This window comes from Podarcis pityusensis (assembly GCF_964106645.2).
Source record: "Podarcis pityusensis genome assembly, chromosome: 9".
NCBI classification, from domain to species: Eukaryota; Metazoa; Chordata; class Lepidosauria; order Squamata; family Lacertidae; genus Podarcis; species Podarcis pityusensis.
Window position 1 is genome coordinate 32,379,678 of NC_138034.1, and position 18,778 is coordinate 32,398,455.

General features: G+C 43.1%; 1 protein-coding gene and 1 long non-coding RNA gene across 6 annotated transcripts in view; one reads left to right on the forward strand and one right to left on the reverse strand.

Moving 5' to 3' along the window:
* The window catches only part of PALLD (palladin, cytoskeletal associated protein), a 224,701-nt gene that overhangs the window by 3,597 nt on the left and 202,326 nt on the right, over positions 1-18,778 (reverse strand). For all 5 annotated transcript variants that reach the window (XM_081021668.1, XM_081021669.1, XM_081021670.1 and 2 more), the window contains 5 exons: positions 18,545-18,694; positions 8,397-8,491; positions 6,139-6,271; positions 3,702-3,909; positions 1,779-1,944 (listed from right to left, as the gene is read on the reverse strand). In XM_081021668.1, coding sequence (XP_080877794.1) covers positions 1,779-1,944; positions 3,702-3,909; positions 6,139-6,271; positions 8,397-8,491; positions 18,545-18,694 — 752 coding nt within the window. The remainder of the gene's footprint in view (positions 1-1,778; positions 1,945-3,701; positions 3,910-6,138; positions 6,272-8,396; positions 8,492-18,544; positions 18,695-18,778) is intronic.
* On the forward strand, positions 2-6,144 carry LOC308485769. Its single transcript, XR_013990742.1, has 4 exons — positions 2-645; positions 1,827-3,124; positions 5,198-5,679; positions 5,878-6,144. It is a non-coding gene; the product is annotated as an uncharacterized lncRNA (long non-coding RNA).

Consider the following 18,778-nt stretch of genomic DNA (forward strand, 5'->3'; position numbering starts at 1 on the left):
AAAGAAGTAAATAACAATAGTGGCATGGTTACGTACATTTACTATTTTAAATGATAGTTTCTTCATTCAGATTTCGAATTTAAGAGGCTGGTTTTCAATTCCTTGAGCAGACCAATGCCAGGGATTAATTTCAGGATAAGCGTAAACCGAACCCACCCACCACTTTTTCAGGGTATACCTAGGCCCACCTATCACTTTTGGCAATGTTGCTCCCTCCCATTGGGAAATGAAAATATATAAAAATATATAACCCAGGTGGGAAAATATATAACCCACGCTGGGGAAACTTAGCCAGATGGGTGGGGTACAAGTAATAAAATTATTATTCTTCTTATTGGAGGGATGGGGAAACTGCAGCCCTCCAGATGTTGGACTACAAGTCCCATCATCCCTCTCACCATTGGCCATGCTGGCTGGGATTGATGGGAATTGAGTCTAGCAACTTCTGGAAGGCTCAGGTTCCCGGCACTTGATAAAACTAGCATCAGTGCAAGAAACCATTTGTCATCTTTTCCTCCCACTGTACTTTATTTATTAATGTGCTGTACCGCCTCACTGCTTCTGCACATCTCCAACTCCTGCCCCACCATGTAAACCTAAAACATTCTGCAAGTCTTACATTGGAAGCAGGTTCCTGACATCAAGGTGAGGGCTGGAGGTTTGAGGTGACATCAAGGTGAGGGCTGTGTTCAATATTTATTACAGGTAGCTTTTAAGAATTCAGAAATAGCAGTTCTTTGTAAACCATTCCCAAGAAAATATATTTGTAATTAATTTTTTTTTTTTTTTTTGCTAAGCATAGCATTTCTATTTAGAACTGCTTTAGAACTGTAATTTTCAGGGTTTTAAAAAATTACCGTATTTTTCGCTCTATAGGATGCACTTTTTCCCCTCCAAAAAATGAGGGGAAATGTGTGTGCGTCCTATGGAGCGAATGCAGGCTCCTTGGCTTCAGCGAAAGCAACGCGAAGCCTCTGAAGCGCAGAGGGAGCGCTCCCTCCGCGCTCCTTGGCTTCGCGTTGCTTTCGCTGAAGCCTGGAGAGCGAGAGGCGTCGGTGCGCACCGACCCCTCTCGCTCTCCAGGCTTCAGGGATAGCTGCGCACAGCCCCTCTAGCAGGGAGAGACTGCACGCGGCTATGGCTTCTTTAGCCCTGCGCAGCCTCTCCCAGCAGGGAGAGGTTGCGTGGGGCTAAAGAGGAAGCCAAAACAGCGAGCTGGATCCATTCCGCTCGCTGCCTTGGCTTGTTCCATAGCTGCGCGCAATCCCTCCGGCAGGGAGAGGCTGCGCAGCCTGTCCGCTGCTCTTTGGGGCTGGGGTTGGAAATAAGATTTTTTTCCTTGATCCCCCCCCTAAAAACTAGGTGCACCCTATGGTCCGGTGCGCCATATGGAGCGAAAAATATGGTATATATAGCTGTAAGACCCAATGTAGATAACGATATGCTGATTGTTCCTTAAGGAAGCATCTGGTAGGTACAGTCCTGCCAACACATGTTATCAATAAGAACAAAAAGAAAGCTTATAATTCAGTTTCGTCTTGTAAACTGTCATTCTTTCCTATGCTGTGAACTGCAGAATCAGAGCCAGCTATACAGTACTATGTTTCCCACTGCCAGGAAACCCCAGCCCCTCCCTCCACCCCAACAAACCTAGCGCCATTATGGACTATCCACAGATCCAAAACCTACCTGAGAAATAAAAGCAAATGCAACCCCTGACCAACACAATACATGAAAATTTCAACGTCAAGCAGAGACTCAGAATAAACAAGACTAACCTCACTCTGTCAGTATTGTATGTGAGCGACTCGTTTTCTTTCTTCCAGAAGATCTGAGGGTGCGGCACACCTGAAACCCGGCATTCCAGTCGCACAGGATACCCCTCAGCTACACCTGTGTTTTGTAGCTTCTCTACAAATACAGGTGGCTTGTGTGCTTCCTTAGCTATAAAAAAAGAAATAACTTTTCTCTCTCCCTCATTTGAACCAATAAAATATCCCATACATATTTCCCTGTGTTTCCTGTTGGTGTTTCTGAGCAGGAGCAGCACATGGCATGTAGTGGCATTGGGAAAGCTTTTGGCATTTGCTGACTGTCCTTTGGCAGCAACTGAATTGCATCTTAGATTTGGGGGGGGGGGGCGTGATACAATCTGGTCAGACTCAAAATGACTTCACTAGGAGAGTTGTGCAGATTCTTATTTTCCTCCTCCCAAAATCCTAAGATCACAAACTTGAAGTGCTCAGGTGGTTGGGGATTGTGCTCAGCTTATAACTGTGCTTTTAACACACACAACAACAACAGGCCACTAGATGTTCTTCATCTCTTTAGAAGACGGAACATAGCTGATTTACCCACTTTAATTTTCCACTTGCAAAGGAGCCTTCTAAGAACTATCCTAGCTGCATGGGAGCTATTTATGCATGAGTGAATCCACAGAGATGGGGTACTTGCTAAATAATCCAAACACGTGAGCGTGGAAGGGGCTGATCTCAATGCTATTTCTAGTAGAGGTATGACACGTACACCCTTGAAGGCAGGGTGCTGATCCCATAGCTTACTTTAAACCAGTGATGGCCTAACTTGGCCCTCCAACTGTTTTTGGACTACCACTCCCAACATCCCTAGCTAACAGGGCCAGTGGTCAGGGATGACGGGAATTATAGTCTCATAACAGCTGGAGGGGTGAGTTTAGCCATCACTGCTATAAACCCACACATTATTGGCCATTTGTGGTTGGATCTTTCACATCTTTTGCCTGAAAACTGCTAACAGAGAAGGCCAGGATACCATTTAAAGATCCCCAAAGCCAAACACAATTGTCTCTTCCTACAGTCACTCATTGCTCTGATCTCTGTTCAGCTGTTGTACAGTGAATTCAAATTACCAATTCAAATTTAGGACACAACCCGCACTGTTCCTAAACAGTCCATATGCATTTTGATAGCACTGTAGGGAATGCAGAGACTGTTCACCCATCTGTAGTCCCCCCCCCCGCCCCGTTAATTATATACTTGTGAGCCTTTTATTTGTTATAGGAAAGCTGGTGCAGTGTGTTGTTAAAAAAAAAAAAAAGCATCAGCTGAAAGCCCACGCGTCAAACTCAGACTGTCAGGATTTTCAGGTAGGATTCAATCACCCCAGAAAATTCAGGCTGCTTAAATAAAGCTGGTTTGGATCTCTTGGGCAACAAACCCATTTTCCCAAAAGATCAGACTTTTCCTGATAAAGTGACTGCAAAATGCACTGGAAATTGCAGGATAATGATACGACATGGTCTGATCTCCCCAAAGACAGATCAGAGTTAATGCTCATTAAATAGCAGATGTCATCTAACCTCTCCACAAACAAATGCGGCTAAATGCTCATTAAACAATAGTCTAAGAGTGACCAGAGTGGCCTTAAGAAAGCCATCCCCTCTCAAAACCACTATTTCATGGCAGCCACATATCCCCCATCTCCCCAAATGTGAGCTGCTTAATTCCCACCCCACTGCTGAGAAGGTCTCTCTGGGAAAAATATTGATTATGCCCAAATCCTTAAAACCCCCAAAAGGAAGATGATTTATTGCCAAAGAGGCCAAATGCATCTTCAAAAAGAACACAGCAGAAAGCAAACTCTGAATTCCTGGGGAGCTCAGGCATGCCAAAATAAATTAAGTCTTGTACAGCTAGGCAGGAGGCAAGGTGTGGAGATGTTACCTGCAACGATCAGTTCCAAGCTGAAAGTGTTCTGACCAGCTCGATTGGTGGCAACACATGTATAGATGCCAGCATCCCTTGCTGTGACAGGCTCTATGATCAGGGAGTGTACACCATTCTCCCGTACAAGCATTTTGTGGGAGCTGTCAGAACGTATAACTCTTCCATTGACTTGCCAGCTGATATCTGGTGTTGGTAAGCCACTGACCTTAAAATGGAACACAGAAGAAACCTCAGCGGGACAATAGCATGGAGAGACAATAGAAAAAATACAAGCATTTGTTTCATGAGTATCCAGTGTGAAGGCCCAGAGCCACTCCTGAGGGGGAGGGACCCCTCCTGTTTACATACATTTCCTCTTGTTTTTATTTCTCCCTAACCTTCAAGGCCATAAGTGGATCAAAACCCATCACCACTTTTTGGGGGGGAGCAGGGCAGGGGAGGATTTCCAAGCACCTCCTGCCTTCAGTGGCAGTGTATTTCTAATATACATTCCATAATAGCGTTAGGTATTATGACACACAGAATGAAGCACTTTCACACGTGATCAGTCAACTCCTTACACTTTTGCCCTTGATTACCAAGAGGAGCAATCCTTTCAACATCCCTTTCTCTCCATAACAGCTGCATGGAGCCAAGTATTGAGAAAAGCAAAGGAAAGAAGGAATGTGTCGGGAAATTTATCACTGAACTTCAAATTCCATTTCAGCTATACATTCATCACTTCTTATACTACATATTCAGAATGCTTTGAACAAACCACAGCTTGTTGAAAGATGTGCATCATTAATAATACTTACTGCTTATAAAATGTTGTTTTAGCAACAATGTCATGAAAAGCTCAGGGAGGCTTCAAAAGCAGACAATTAAAATTCCGGATTGCTTAGTTCTGTTACGCAAAGCGCCTGAGCACCTTTCAAATGCAATCGTTTTCAAATTGTACCTCTGCACAAGAAAACTTAAGTGGGATAAAACAGGAGTGAGGAATATCTTTTAGCCCAAGGGCCACATTCCCTCATTGGAAATTTTCTGAGGGACTCATGCCAGTGGTGAGAGGAGTGAGGCAGAAGTGGGCAGAGTGATGGATGCAACTTTTACCTTTGCACAGAAAACAACATTACAGCAGCTAGACATAAATCAGACTGCCTAGACACCCATCTTTCTACCTAGGCAAGCAAGAGGCATCTCATTTCAAGGACATATTCCAGCCAGGGAAAAGCACTGGAGGAGGGGGTGGAGTAAGGCCACTGAAGGATGTGTCTTGGGGAAGAGGCAAAGCCAAGGGAAAGTCCTAATAACTAGATTGAAAGCTTGAGAGGGAAGCTGCCCAGAGTGGCTGGGGCAACCCAGTCAGATGGACGGGGTACAAATAAAATAATATATTAGAGGGCCACATTTGGATCCCATGGCTTGAGGCTCCTCATCTCTGGGTTCAAAGGAGGAACGAAAACTGAATGTTACAGATGAATATGCATGATATTTTCCTCTCTGTGCAGATGTATCTCAGTTCAGAACTTCAACATTGGTTCAGGTATCGACCAGGAGAATTACGGCCTTCACCTGGGCATGTGGCTTCAGTGAGGCAATCTAATAGTTGCACTGATATAATGCAAAACACAGTAGTATGACAGCTTTGCAAGCAGACATTTGTACATTTCACAAGGAGGCATCAGAATGGGACATCCAACTACATCTGGCCATTTATTTACTTAGGTTTTAAGCTTGCCCACTCCAAATACAGTAGGATAAATTCATATATCATCATATTCCTTCCCAACCAGATGCAAAATTCTCATATTTCATTTCACAGGTCAAGTAATATAAAGGGTGAAAATCTGGTGGCATCTGTTTGATAGGCTAGCTAGAAATAGGAGCACAAATGTAGATTACCTTTGGTGTGCTCCTGGAATATTTCTGTCCTTCCTGCTTGCTTTGTTACAACAATGCATGTCTACTCTTCAGCTAGTCTAACTTCCTGGTAAGTGCGCAAAAGGTACAGGATTGCAGCCTTTGGCTCTATTTTGGAAACCCATGCATTCAAATCCACTAGAGGGAGCACATATTTTATCTATAAATCCATTACCAGAGCGGTGCTTACTGTTAACTTTTACAATGTCATTTTTCACGTGATAACATTTCATAAAATATTATGAATCTCTGCCTTAATAAATTTCAGTATCTGCTGGAGAAAGAAATAAAACTGCCTTTAAAAAGCTGAACTGGAATCCAGCCTATGCAGTTACGAAGTAATCTGATCAGGAATTCAACTACAACACAAGTTTATGGGAGTCGTCTCTCCACAAGTGGAATACGCCTATTAGGCTCACCATTTCAACCAACCCCATGTATTTGACCCCCCCCCCAAAAAAAGTATATGATGATCGTAAAATCCAGTTGAATATGACCTATAAAGGTTAAAATAAAATTAAAAATGTACCTTGCAGTCCATTCTGCAAAGTTTTCCTTCTTGAACTATCAGATCTCCCGGGGCCTGCAGGAAATGAGGTCGGAAGAAACGCTCCTGGATTGGTTCATTTTCATCTCCACTATCCCTTGATCGAGATCGAGGTCTGCAAAAATATATAAGAGACAGAACGCATTCATTTTCGTTCCCAGGCTCTGCCCTAACTGTAGTTAAGAGGTTTTTCATTATTCACATTATTCCCAAACCCTCAACAATGCACATACTTTTAAAATAAAAGTAAATATGACCAAAATGATGGACTAGATTCCACACATATGTTCCCTCACCTGTGACCATCAACACCCCTCCCCTAAACTTTCATTAATTTCAAAGTAGACTTTGAATTGGACTAAGATGAGAGGAATTTTTCTTATGTACCCTAAGCAAATTCTTGGCTTTCAGAAGAACTTTGGGGCAGGGGGAAGAGAAGGCTCTCTACCACAATACTGGTCAATAAAATGAGTAAGATGCAAGGGAGCAAAAGGCAACCTCTGCATGCCTACTAGAACATAAATTCAAATTGCTCCCTATTTATGAGTCACATAAGGTTTGCTCTGTTACGCACACATCCAAAACTGAGTGCTGACAGAAGCTCGAAAATATATGAAGTGCCAGATGTTAGCAACACCATCATTCAATTAATTTTGGATATATTACACACACCCATACAAGAAAATCAATAAGAGACTGTGGAATTGTGCATTTAAATCAATCTCTCACTGGTGGACCAAATAGCTTGAAAACACACACACCCCACATACCTAAATTGGACATTATGCTGCTAAATTTATCATGTGTAATTTATTTTAGTGAGAGAGATTCAAGGACACGCTTAATCATTTTCTGACAAAGGGTGTAGCTCAAACATTTTCTTATATTTGGCTGGATCACTACTTTTAGTTTTTCTTGATTTTTCCTCTTGCCTTTCTCTTATCATACACCTCTACATTTTTCTTCTTCTTTGCAATGTTTGAAACCATGGAAGTGTGCATGCACACTCTTAACTAGTTTCTGCAGAACACACACAGCAGTGGCAAAGAGTTTAAAGGAAACCAGATCTCAATTCCTTACAGCAAACTGCCAGACAACTCCACCATTTTTTTTACTTTGCATTCCCCCAGCAACAGAAAGCTTTTTCTTGCGAACATCAGGACAAGGCTGCTAATTGCTGCTTAAAGTTGTCCTGATGTAGCAACTGAGTTCCACCAGGGTTTTCCTGGGTCCACATGCATATTGTATAGGGATTGTGCATCTTTGCTTCTAATTTTGTATGTTTATCATAGCAAACACCAGTGAAACCCAGGGACTGCATAAAGCCTGAAGCAACCTCTAACATACATTGCTTTGGCTTAGTGTGATGTGTAGACCAGGCCAATGCCATGCTAAGTGATTACACAAACTGCTCCCCCGATTGTTCTGTTTCTGTGCTGCACTGCGCCAAGCCATTGTTTAGCTTAGCATGTCATCCAGACCTAGGCATGTGGTTTAGTGCTTCCGGGTAAGCAAAGAGCTGTAAACCATGAGACAAAGTTTTGTTACAGCTAGTGGTCAGTCTTGAGAGAGAGCCAAACTAGGAACTCTGTTTTGGATGACATGCTAAGCCGAACTTGGACTTAGTGCAGTGCAGCATCAAAATAAATGGGGAAGAGTCAAGCGGCTGGGATCTCCTACCCAGAAGCCTGTGTTTTTGGGGCTTGACGACATTATGTGGGAATCAGGTCTCTTCAAAATGGACCCAATAGTGGTTGGTTTTTTTAAATGTGTTGATAAGGAATTTAACCTTCAGCCATTAAATGGCTTTGGACCCAAGTATTTTAAGCAGTGCTTTCTCTTGCATACAAATCTGCCAGGAAACTAAGGTATACTTTCTGAGGTACAGCAGTTGACTACAAGAGAAAAGGCCTTTTTAGTAGTGCACCCAAACCACGGAACCCTAGCCCGAGACATGCACCTAGGGTGTTCTGCAAATTTCACTTGCAGTCTCCATTTCATATATTTAACATTTTAACTATTTTACCACACAGTTCAGCGGCACCTAGAATCAGGATTAGGTTGAACATTTTAGGCATCTAATGCAGAATTTCCTATGACGAACTGTTAACTGTGTCAAGAGTGTTGGGAATCAAAGCAAGCATTACCAGAAATAAACATGGAAGTATTTATTTCTGTACTGGAACCCAAAAGGACTCATGTTAGAACTCTTGGGAAAGATGTGCATATGCCTTTGGTACCTTCTGACATGTGGCTGACTAGGAGGTGTCCGGGGACTACGTCCTCTCTGGTTGACAGCTTGGACCATCAGCCTTCCTGTACAGCTTACCCTGCCCTATCAAGCAATGGAAGAAAAATACAGATGTTATACATTTGAAAAAAACAAAACAATTATGCTGTCAATATTAATTAACATTGAAGACTACACCAAGTGTTACGCAGTTGTACCAAATGCTTCCACTGGAGAGAATCCTGTATTTCCCACAGCTGGTGTGTGCGTGAAAGAGAGCAGAGAGCTAGATGCCACCAAGGACATTATAGAGGAACAGAGGATGCCACAGGGGAATCTACAGAAGGGCAAGAAAACCCAGGGACTCTGTAGAATAAAGGCACAGAGAATGTGCATCAATGTCTACAGCAATCACCAATGGCAGCTCCAAGCTTTGTCCGAGTTTGTCCAAGCTTTGTCTGGCTGTTGGGCAGGATTGCCCCAGGCGGATCCTTCCCTCTTCACCATCACAGCTGCTATTCACTTACTTGTCTTTTCTGTCTCGGCCCAATCTACCTTGTCACCCGGCTGTTATTACTCGGTTACTAAATTACTACTGCTATTGCACTGAAAAATTTGTGTTTGCGCATGGGACGTTGTTACATTCTGGGGAAAACCAGGCATGGCGAGTTAATAGGTAACTTATAACAAAGTAACACATTAAGTCACACACCCCTGGGATTTCAAAGTCACACCAAAAGCATACAAAACCAGCTGTACAAACACAGAAAGAGCCTGTAGCCAGTCAGCTATTGTTTGCTTGTACAAATATCTCTCCCTCCCCCCCCAAAAATAAAAAATCTAAGAGGTAGAACCAGAAAGCTGAATGGAAAGAGCAATAAATATTTCTGGCATGTATTCTTATGTGCTTGAACAACAAGGAATTTGTTTTCCAAAACATGTGGAAGGCTGTGACAATTACACCACCACCACCACCACCACTACTACTACTTCTTCTCCTTCTCCTTCTGATACTTAACATTTTAAGAGCACCTTTGAGTATTTAAAGGACTTCATATACATTAGTTTTATTTATTTTGTACATTTATGACCTGCGTCTTTCTTCCATCATGGAACTCATGCTGCAGCAACCAGGGCATTCTCCCCTTTAGGCGCCGACCAGAATATCTGCTCACCCTCTCCAGGGGTGATGTGGCACTTGCAGCCTGGTGACTCACCTATCACCACCTGCCGTACTGCTGTGGATCTTGCTTCTGACAAATTCCCCTCTCCTGCCAGCTGCTGGAATTCAAAATGACTGCTTGAGTGGGAGCCTCTGCTTCTCCCTCCAAGGTGGTGTCCCGTTAAAGGGATGCCGGGGAAGGTGCTTTGGGGCAACAGCATTCGCCCACGCAGCAAGACTGGGGTGGTGGTGTTTGCACCCACTTTATGTATGTTATGGATCAATCCCAGATACAGCCTTGACCCCTGGTATCCCTCCAGCAGGTGGGCTGGAAGTGAGGGTGGCTAGCCCAATGCCATGCCAAACTCACTGACATCTCTAATAAAAGTTGTGGCTTAATTTATTCCACAAAATGTCAGTGGTTTTGGTTTCCCTGAGCCGTCCTGATGGGGCGAGTTTATGGCATTTGGGCATGCAATCAGACTCACTCAGCTTTCTCAAGGCAGCTGCATCATCTTCCCTCCTCACTGTGCCCTGGGATCAACACCCCTGTAAGGTATGCCTGTATTATTATTCCCCATATTTCTAGGTGAGGAGGCAACTCAGTTACTGTAAGCCACCCAGATAACTTTTAGGTTATGAGACAGTATAAATATGTCTTAAGTTGTTTTTTTTTAAAAAATCTCATTGAAATACAAAGGAGGAAAAACATTTAAAAGAAGGGTACTAAATAAATACAGCACCCCAGGTTCATAGTAAGAGAAAGGATATCTGAATAAAGGGATTTCCAAATTTGTAGCACAGTCTCTTAGCCCTTTATCAATGTGTTCTCCTCCCTAAAAGGACACAAAATGTAAAGTTAAACCAGCAAAGGGTTGTTGTTTTTTTTTAAAAAAAGACTTTACTGTCTTCTTATAAGTATTTGAAATGTGTAATTAGTCTTTTGGTGAGGATGACAGAGTGTGTCAGCCACATGTAGTAAAAAAAATTAAGAGTGGGCCCAGTTTGCAAACTGGAGTTAAGAGGTGAATCCTAGGTCTGGAGAAGCTGAAAAACTAACAAGACAAGGGTTGGGAACTTGTGGCCCTCAGTATGTTGCTGCACCATAAAGCTCGTTCAAAGAAGAAAGTTGGGTCTTTGTAATCATGATATCACTGCGCTTGTGTTTTCCATGGAGCTGCATTGGACTAACAATTCTACAACAACTTTTTAAAAGCCGTAATACATTTTGCAAATGCAGGCTTCAAGCCAGCACACAATTATGTGTACTTGAATCTGGCTAAAATCCAGTGGGACTTAAGCACACATAATTATCTTCTGGATTGTACTTAGGATTATCAGGTCCTTGCCTGCAGTTGATGTCTGTCTAAAAACTCTGCAACAGAGAGAGCATTATTCTCTGCTACCCACTCAAGTCCACCATTTTCTCCTGTAAGTTGTGAGGCAAAAGTAGAAGCCTGTTCTGTGAAATGGGTGACCATAAGAGAGAGGACTTTCTCTGTGGTGCCTGCACATCTTTGAAATTCCTTCCCAGTAGACCTGCAGTGGGCAGTTGACACTTCAGGCTTTTGTTGTTATTGTTGTTGTTTAGTCGTTTAGTTGTGTCCAACTCTTCGTGACCCCATGGACCAGAGCACGCCAGGCACTTCTGTCTTCCACTGCCTCCCACAGTTTGGTCAAACTCATGCTGGTAGCTTCGCGAACACTGTCCAACCATCTCGTCCTCTGTCGTCCCCTTCTCCTTGTGCCCTCCATCTTTCCCAACATCAGGGTCTTTTCCAGGGAGTCTTCTCTTCTTATGAGGTAGCCAAAGTACAGCGGTGCCTCGCAAGACGAAATTAATTTGTTCCGCGAGTTTTTTCGTCTTGCGGTTTTTTTCGTCTTGCGAAGCATGGTGTCGGAAAAGTTTTGGAAAAGCTTCAAAAATCACCAAAGTCTTCAAAAACCTCAAAAAAGGCTACCACACCGCGTGCTATGAGTTGCTCCTCGAAGTCAAGTCGCAACTGTATTAACGGTTTTAAGAAAAAGGAAACAAACTTGCAAGACGTTTCCGTCTTGCGAAGCAAGCCCATAGGGAAAATCGTCTTGCGAAGCAACTCAAAAAACCAAAAACCCTTTCGTTTTGCGAGTTTTCCGTCTTGCGAGGCATTCGTCTTGCGAGGTACCACTGTATTGGAATCTCAGCTTCAGGATCTGTCCTTCCAGTGAGCAATCAGGGCTGATTTCCTTCAGAATGGCTTTTAGAAAGGCCTTAAAGACCCATCTGTTTTAATGTCCTTCCCCAAGTAACACTACACCAGATACTAATACTAATACTAATACTAATACTAATACTAATATTTTTTTATATCCCACCCATCTGAGTGGGTTGTCTCAGCCACTCTGGGCGGCTTCCAACTTAATAAATACTACACTGAACAGTATTTCTTAACAGTGCAACTTTGGTAGTTGGCATTAAAATCACATAACCCCTAGTGCAGGGTTTCCCAAACTTGGGTCTCCAGCTGTTTTTGGACTACAACTCCCATCATCCCTAACCAGCAGGACCAGTGGTTAGGGATGATGAGACTTGTAGTCCAAAAACAGCTGTTACCCAGGGGAATTCACATGCACACTAGCAACTTAAAAAGCAACTTGTGCTGCTTCTTCCTTACCGGCAGACTCACTTCTAGTTTCACCTCAGTGACTTTCTTCACTGAATATAAGTTGCCTTTTAAACAAGGCCTACTCAAATAAGCTTTTTTTTTTAATACTAAATGCTCATTTCAATCCACAGGCAGCACTCTACACAACTTGTAAAACAACTTTTGGCACAATAGCATCTTCATGCTCGAGACTGCATTCATATGAGTAACAAAAGGCAACAAGCATGAACAGAATTGTAGGCAAGCTGAAATTATGTGCATTTGAATCTTGTTCATGTTGGCGACTTAGCAAGCCCACAAACAGTTAAGTCAGTGGACTACTGGAACCCAAGCAATGATCAGTGAGAGCAAACTAAAAGTTGAAGCCCATGTTCCCATTATCCTGGACAATCTAAATAACCAAATTACTGCCCATGGCTTGGGAATGAGTTCTTAAGTGAAGTTTTTACAGTGCACAGAAACATCTTTATATCTCTCCTTTGGTCATCTCTATAAATTAGTCTTAACTATCAAGAGACGAGTACACTTGCTTCTTTTAAATTTACTATCTTCACCCAGGGTGCAATCCACACTCAAACCCCGTAAGATTGCAAAGCATCCCTTGTCCTGATAAAAGGCAATTGCTGCTCAGGGAGCATACTGTCTCACTTAATTCTTCATAGGGTGTTTCCATGCTACATGATGTTGTTGCAGAAGGAGCTAAAGGAAGAGAAATTAAAATGGCTGTTTTTAAGTCATGTGTAGTGCGGTGCCTTCTGACAGATGATGGACTACAACTGCCATCATACATGGCCACTGGCTATGCTGCCTGGGGTCATGGGAGTGGAAATCCATCATCATCTGAAGGGGGCAAGATTGGGGAAGGCTAGGTTGCACTATTCAAAGGTATCTTTTCACAACTACTTTTGAAAAGATTAAGCTGGTCAGCTCATTACCAACCTACTTAAATCTTCACTCAAACACCCTCTTATATGGACGCATTAAGCGCATCTGTGCTAGCTTTGAGGCCTACAGGCATACTTCCATTATTGTTTAGGATTACAAAGCATGGCGTATTTCCATTGGGTGATGACGCTACGCAGTTGGAATCTACATCTTCTGGTGTGAAAAGCTCATGCGCCGATCCACTGCTGCCCTTAGTCTCTAATGCACTGTTAAAAGCATACTGGAACTATGCTAAGGCCAGGAGACGTAATTGTGTTTATTTGGAAATTATACCGTGACGAGAGAATATAAAATGACTAGATGAACCAAGCAAATGCTTGTCTTCGTTGCATAATAAATAAACTTCCAGATTCACATCCAGAGAGTTCGCTGATCATTTTCCAAAATAAATACATAAATCAAGCACCCCTTTGTCCTTCAGCCAAAGAGGAATATAAGCAGAACATTTTTAATTTAATTTTTTTTTAAGGAAAGCACTGCTTCAGTTGTTGCTTATGGTAATGACTAGTACTTAAATAATCAAAAGATGCCTGATGACCTTCACAGAATAATGCTACCCCCATAAATCTTGAGCACCCCAGAGATTGTTCTGAACGCTCAGATAATAGCAGGTAAGAATTCAGCACAGTTGACAGAGTGGCCATGATCCACAAAAGCAGGCCCATCCACAAGCACAAAATGATGCATCTCAAAACATGCACCGCCACTGTATCCCTAACCCATTTTATCAACAACTCTGCAGATCCTGAGAAGTAATTTCACATGCAAAGGAGGAGGACTGCTATTTAGGAAAGGGGGGAGTGGAGGAGAAGACAAGCACTCTGGGGAACACATAATAGAGCCATGCATACCTAGAATGCTCACGGGACTGTAAGCCAAGATCTCTGACTAGATTATTAGGGTAAATAAAGATTTTTTTTAAAAAAAAAAACCTTGCTGCACTAGGAAACACTCTACAAAAGTGTCTCTAAGTCTATTGTTTCCTTCTGTATATTCCCTGCTATGTTCCAGTCCACACATTATCCCTGAGTGCATGCACACTCAAACATTCAGTGGTAAAAAACAACCACCCTGCATTGACTTAAGGTTCACGTGCCTCTGTGGCAACTGGATTTGGAAATGGCTTATTCCTCAACTAGGCTCTGTCTCCAGCATCGCTTTCAGATGGGTGTATCGCCTGTGTGTCCACATGAGACCCTGTCCTAGATATGCCTCCTGATTAGGTAAAGGACCCCTGACAGTTCAGTTCAGTTGCAGACGACTCTGGGGTAGTGCGCTCATCTCGCTTTACAGGCCAAAGGAGCCGCCGTTTGTCCACAGACATTTTTTTCCAGGTCATGTGGCCAGCATGACTAAGCCGCTTCTGGCGAAACCAGAGCAGCACACGGAAACACTGTTTATCTTCCCGGCGGAGCAGTACCTCTTTATCTACTTGCACTTTGATGTGCTTTTGAACTGCTAGGTTGGCAGGAACTGGGACTGAGCAACGGGAGCTCACCCCATTGCAGGGATTCGAACCGCCGACCTTCCGATCGGCAAACCCTAGGCTCTGTGGTTTAGACCACAGCACCACTTGTGTCCCAATGCCTCCTGATTAGGTGGAGGCAAAGCTACAGTAGTGCAAAGATGCAAAGAACTGCTATGTCTGAATGTTCCTATAAGTCCCTATGCAGAGATGTGGCAAAACAACCCACTCACAGCAGAGGCAGATGGGAAGCAGGCAAGGTCACAACACTGGATTGGAGAGAGATACAGCAGTCTGCTTCATTTGTGGACAAATATTTGGATCTTACAGGGGGTTTTATTTTATCCATGGGCCTTTGGGGATATATCACAAAACTATGGTTTGGTGGTGTTATGTGAGAGAGCCTTAGGCTCAGAAGCTATCCTGTCCTCTCAATTCTTCACTTCTGCTTTTAAACTAAATGATGCTTCTTGTTATGTCGGAACTTATATAAACTCTGGTTAGTTTAAACTGGCTAGTAAACGAGTCAGGATCATGAACCATGGTTTCATCCTGAATTGATTAAATTAACCTGAACTTAACCTAATCAAAGTTTCCCCAAGTTAAGACGTAACCAAGAACACTTCTTAGTTTAAAAGTGGAAGCTTCCAATATCCTCCTCATGGCTGCACCAGAGAAAGAGAAAGGGATGAACTCAAGTCTTGTGCATGCAATGCTACAACATAGCTTAGTCTTATGTCTGAACTGGCACAATTTCTGTCAGCAATGCAGTGTGCCCTAACAGAGATCAGAAATTACTACTGTAGTGTCTACATGCATAATAGGAAATGTTATATATGTTCACAGCAGTAATTTTCTGTAGACTCAACATTTAAGTTTCATGGTTTTCTAATATTTGTGATACCAAACCAAGTCCGATGTATTTTACACAAAAGGGTGGGGGACAGTGGTGGCTCTCAAGCCTTTCAGCAATGGAACCATTATGGTTAAGTAGCCTAGCAACGTTCATAACAGACTACAACACTCTCAAAGAGGATAAGCTGTGCTTTAGTGATAGAGCTCATTATTTTAAAATGTAATCCTACTTGCAATTTGGGTTTGGAAAGATCTTTGGTGCTACACCAAATATATTTTATTCTTTTGACTCTTAAGATTGCAATCTAGAAGAGGGAGGGAACAAAGTAGGTGTCTGGAAAAGGATGTGCCAGTAAGCACACTTCAGCTGCCATTCCTTGCCTGAGAACAACCCACACTCAGTTGGATGGCCTTACAAATAGTAATTATGCACAGCGTCAGGCTGTTGTTGCTTTAAACCAGGGATGATGTCAGGGACCGTGCTGAGGAGAGCTGCGCTGAGGAAGAATGGTGGGAGTCACCCCCTCCTCCAGATCCCGATTCTTCCCTGGAGAAGGACAGTGTAGATTTGGAACAGTGGTTTGCAGAGGGGCATAGTTCAGAAGGCAGAAGCTGGGAAATACTGAATGGGGAACAGCTAGCAAAAGAAACACTAGAAGAGAAAGAGTTAACAGATTCATAGTCTCTGGATAGTAGCCACCCCTCTTCCCCAAAGTCCCAGAGAGCTCAGAAAGTGGCAGAACAGAAAACATAGCAGCTCTAAGCCCAGATCACAAGACACAGGAGTAACGTAGCTTAATAGGTATGGAGAGGGGAGTGCATTTAATTGGGAGCGCCGCTATTTCAAGGAGAGGTGTTCTTTGTTCTCTCGCTGTGGTTATTAAAGTTTCTAACTGGTAAGAAGACTCCTTTTCCTTTGTTCTGTTTATCTACTGCCAAGGGGGCGGGGAGGAAGCCAATTCCCTGAAGCTTGACAGAAGAGGACCTTGTGCCCCTGTACGTCTTTCTAGAATCCCAACTCCCATCAACCCCAGCCATCATGGCCAACTCTCAGGGGTGATGGGAACTGTAATTTAACAATACCTGAGAGAGCCCCATGTTTCACACCCCTGCTTTAAAACACTCAAGGGTGGTAATAAATGTACCATAAAAAAAACTCCTCTACCTCAGGGATTGTCAATGTGGTGCCCCTCCAGACATTGCAGGATCACAATTCCTATTATTATTATTATTATTATTATTATTATTATTATGCTTAATTTATTAATCACCTTCTGAACCACTATTTGCACATAAAATCATTAGAAGCAGCTAAAAACAAAAGAACAACAAATGCATTTAAAACAAAGAAGCAACAGTAACAAGTGGGCATGCCTCACTATTAGCCATGCCGGCTGGGGCTTATGGGAGCAGGAGTACAACAACATATGGAGGGCACTGCACTGGCTACCCCTGCTCTCTAGCCTACTGGAGATGCAAGTAACACCACTTCTTTGGTCTCAGGTTGTCATGAAACAACCTCCCAGTGAGACTGCTGTGCCAACAGTTAAGGGCCTACTTTCCTTCTGGAGGATTCCGCTCTGGCGGTCACATTAGTTGACAAGCAGGTTTTCGACCTTGCTTCTGAAATCTTTTACCTAAACAGAGCAGCATTTGTTGACCCAAGGTTCCCAAGGGGCAACACAGGTTAAGAAGCAAAAGTATTATTTCCCTTGGCAATCACACAAGACACTTGTGTTCTAACTTTTACTAAAAGAGCACGGCTTATCCTGCTGCCCTCTGTTAAGCTGACCCCTTCTCTTTCTGCAACAGGCAGTAGAACTTACCCAATGTCTTTGTTAGTTTGCCACTCTACACCATTGGCTAGCCTGGTGGGGTATATGGAAACACCCAAGAGGACATCAGGACAAGGGGTAAGTTTTATTATGGGGGACAGAGTGGGGATTCAGCATAGTGTTGCCACTATTGGCAGGTGCCCCAGTTTTCTCGTAACATATAATTACCTCCGTAGCTCCTTTGTTGCATGGACTGTTATATGGGAATACCTATCTTTCTTGTTATTTGGGTACTCATGGGCTAACTTGTGAAGCTCCACACTGCCCCTGGGGCTCAACTGGAAAGAGGGAATTTCATTACAGAAAAGGAGTTTGGCATATCTCTCGGCTGAGGGGCTCCACGACTTCCTATAGCCAGTTGTGTGGAGCCTGTGATCGGCAAGGGGAATCCATCTATGCAGGTAGCCAGGCTAGAAACATTTAGATCAAAGTGGATCTCATTGTGATAACAAAAAGCTTTACAAGCCAAGGGAAGAAAGGTGGCAAGAAGGACAAAGAAGAAAGGACTGCTACTCAAGAGTAAGCTTCATCAGTGAATCTAGTGAGGTGAGGGATTGATTAAGTTCAAGGGAAGTGGATGGCATTTTAATCTACTTTATTTTGCTCAAAAGGGAATATGCTGGTTTTCAGTAACTTTTGCACTGTATAGTTTTTCTTAAAACTCCATACTTTTTCCATCTTAGTAAACTCTTAGTAAATGATTTACTTGTTTCATAAACCAGTATGGTCTCTGATTTTAACAACGACATGTTCAGAAGCCAATGACCTGCACTACCATTAAGAGGTTTTAGGGGGAATTTGTAATTCAACTTCGTAGAACTAGTCAAGGTGGGCTGAACTGGGGGAAACACCTGTATCAGCCAGAAACCCCCTTCCCTCAGGTGACATGGAGCCCTGGCAGGTGGCCATCACAAAGTATCAGGGGTAAAGTATGCATGACTGTTTAGACCTTAATCATCCTCAACATGGGGTGCATTAAGGTTGCACAAGAACAACGCCTAGATGGCAGTTGCTCAGAATCAGGTCACGACAGAAAAACCTCCTTCTTTTTAATAATCCCCTGGAGGAAATGTGCTTGCACAACATCTACTGGTCCCGCCCTATTGGTGTGAGATGAACATGGATGCTTTAAGTATCATCTGATCCCAAATGACATGACCCATCAATTAAGTTAACTGAGAGTCAGGTTGTAAATGCTTTCGAGATCTGTGCCCAGGAGTATGCTTACTCCTAAGTCAAGACTTGGTTTACCTGAGGGTTGGCAGCCATGATAGTGTAATTCCCATCATCATCCAGGGCGGAAGCTGCAGTGTGGAGAGAGCAGGTCCCATCAGGTTCTCTTTGCATCCTGTAGTGCTCGCTCCTTTTAGATATTTGCTTCCCATCTTTGAACCAATAGATCTGTGTCAGAAAACAAAACGTAAGAGATGAAGGAGGCAGATACAGGAATCAGAACTAGCCTCACCGGCTCAAAAGGCACAATAA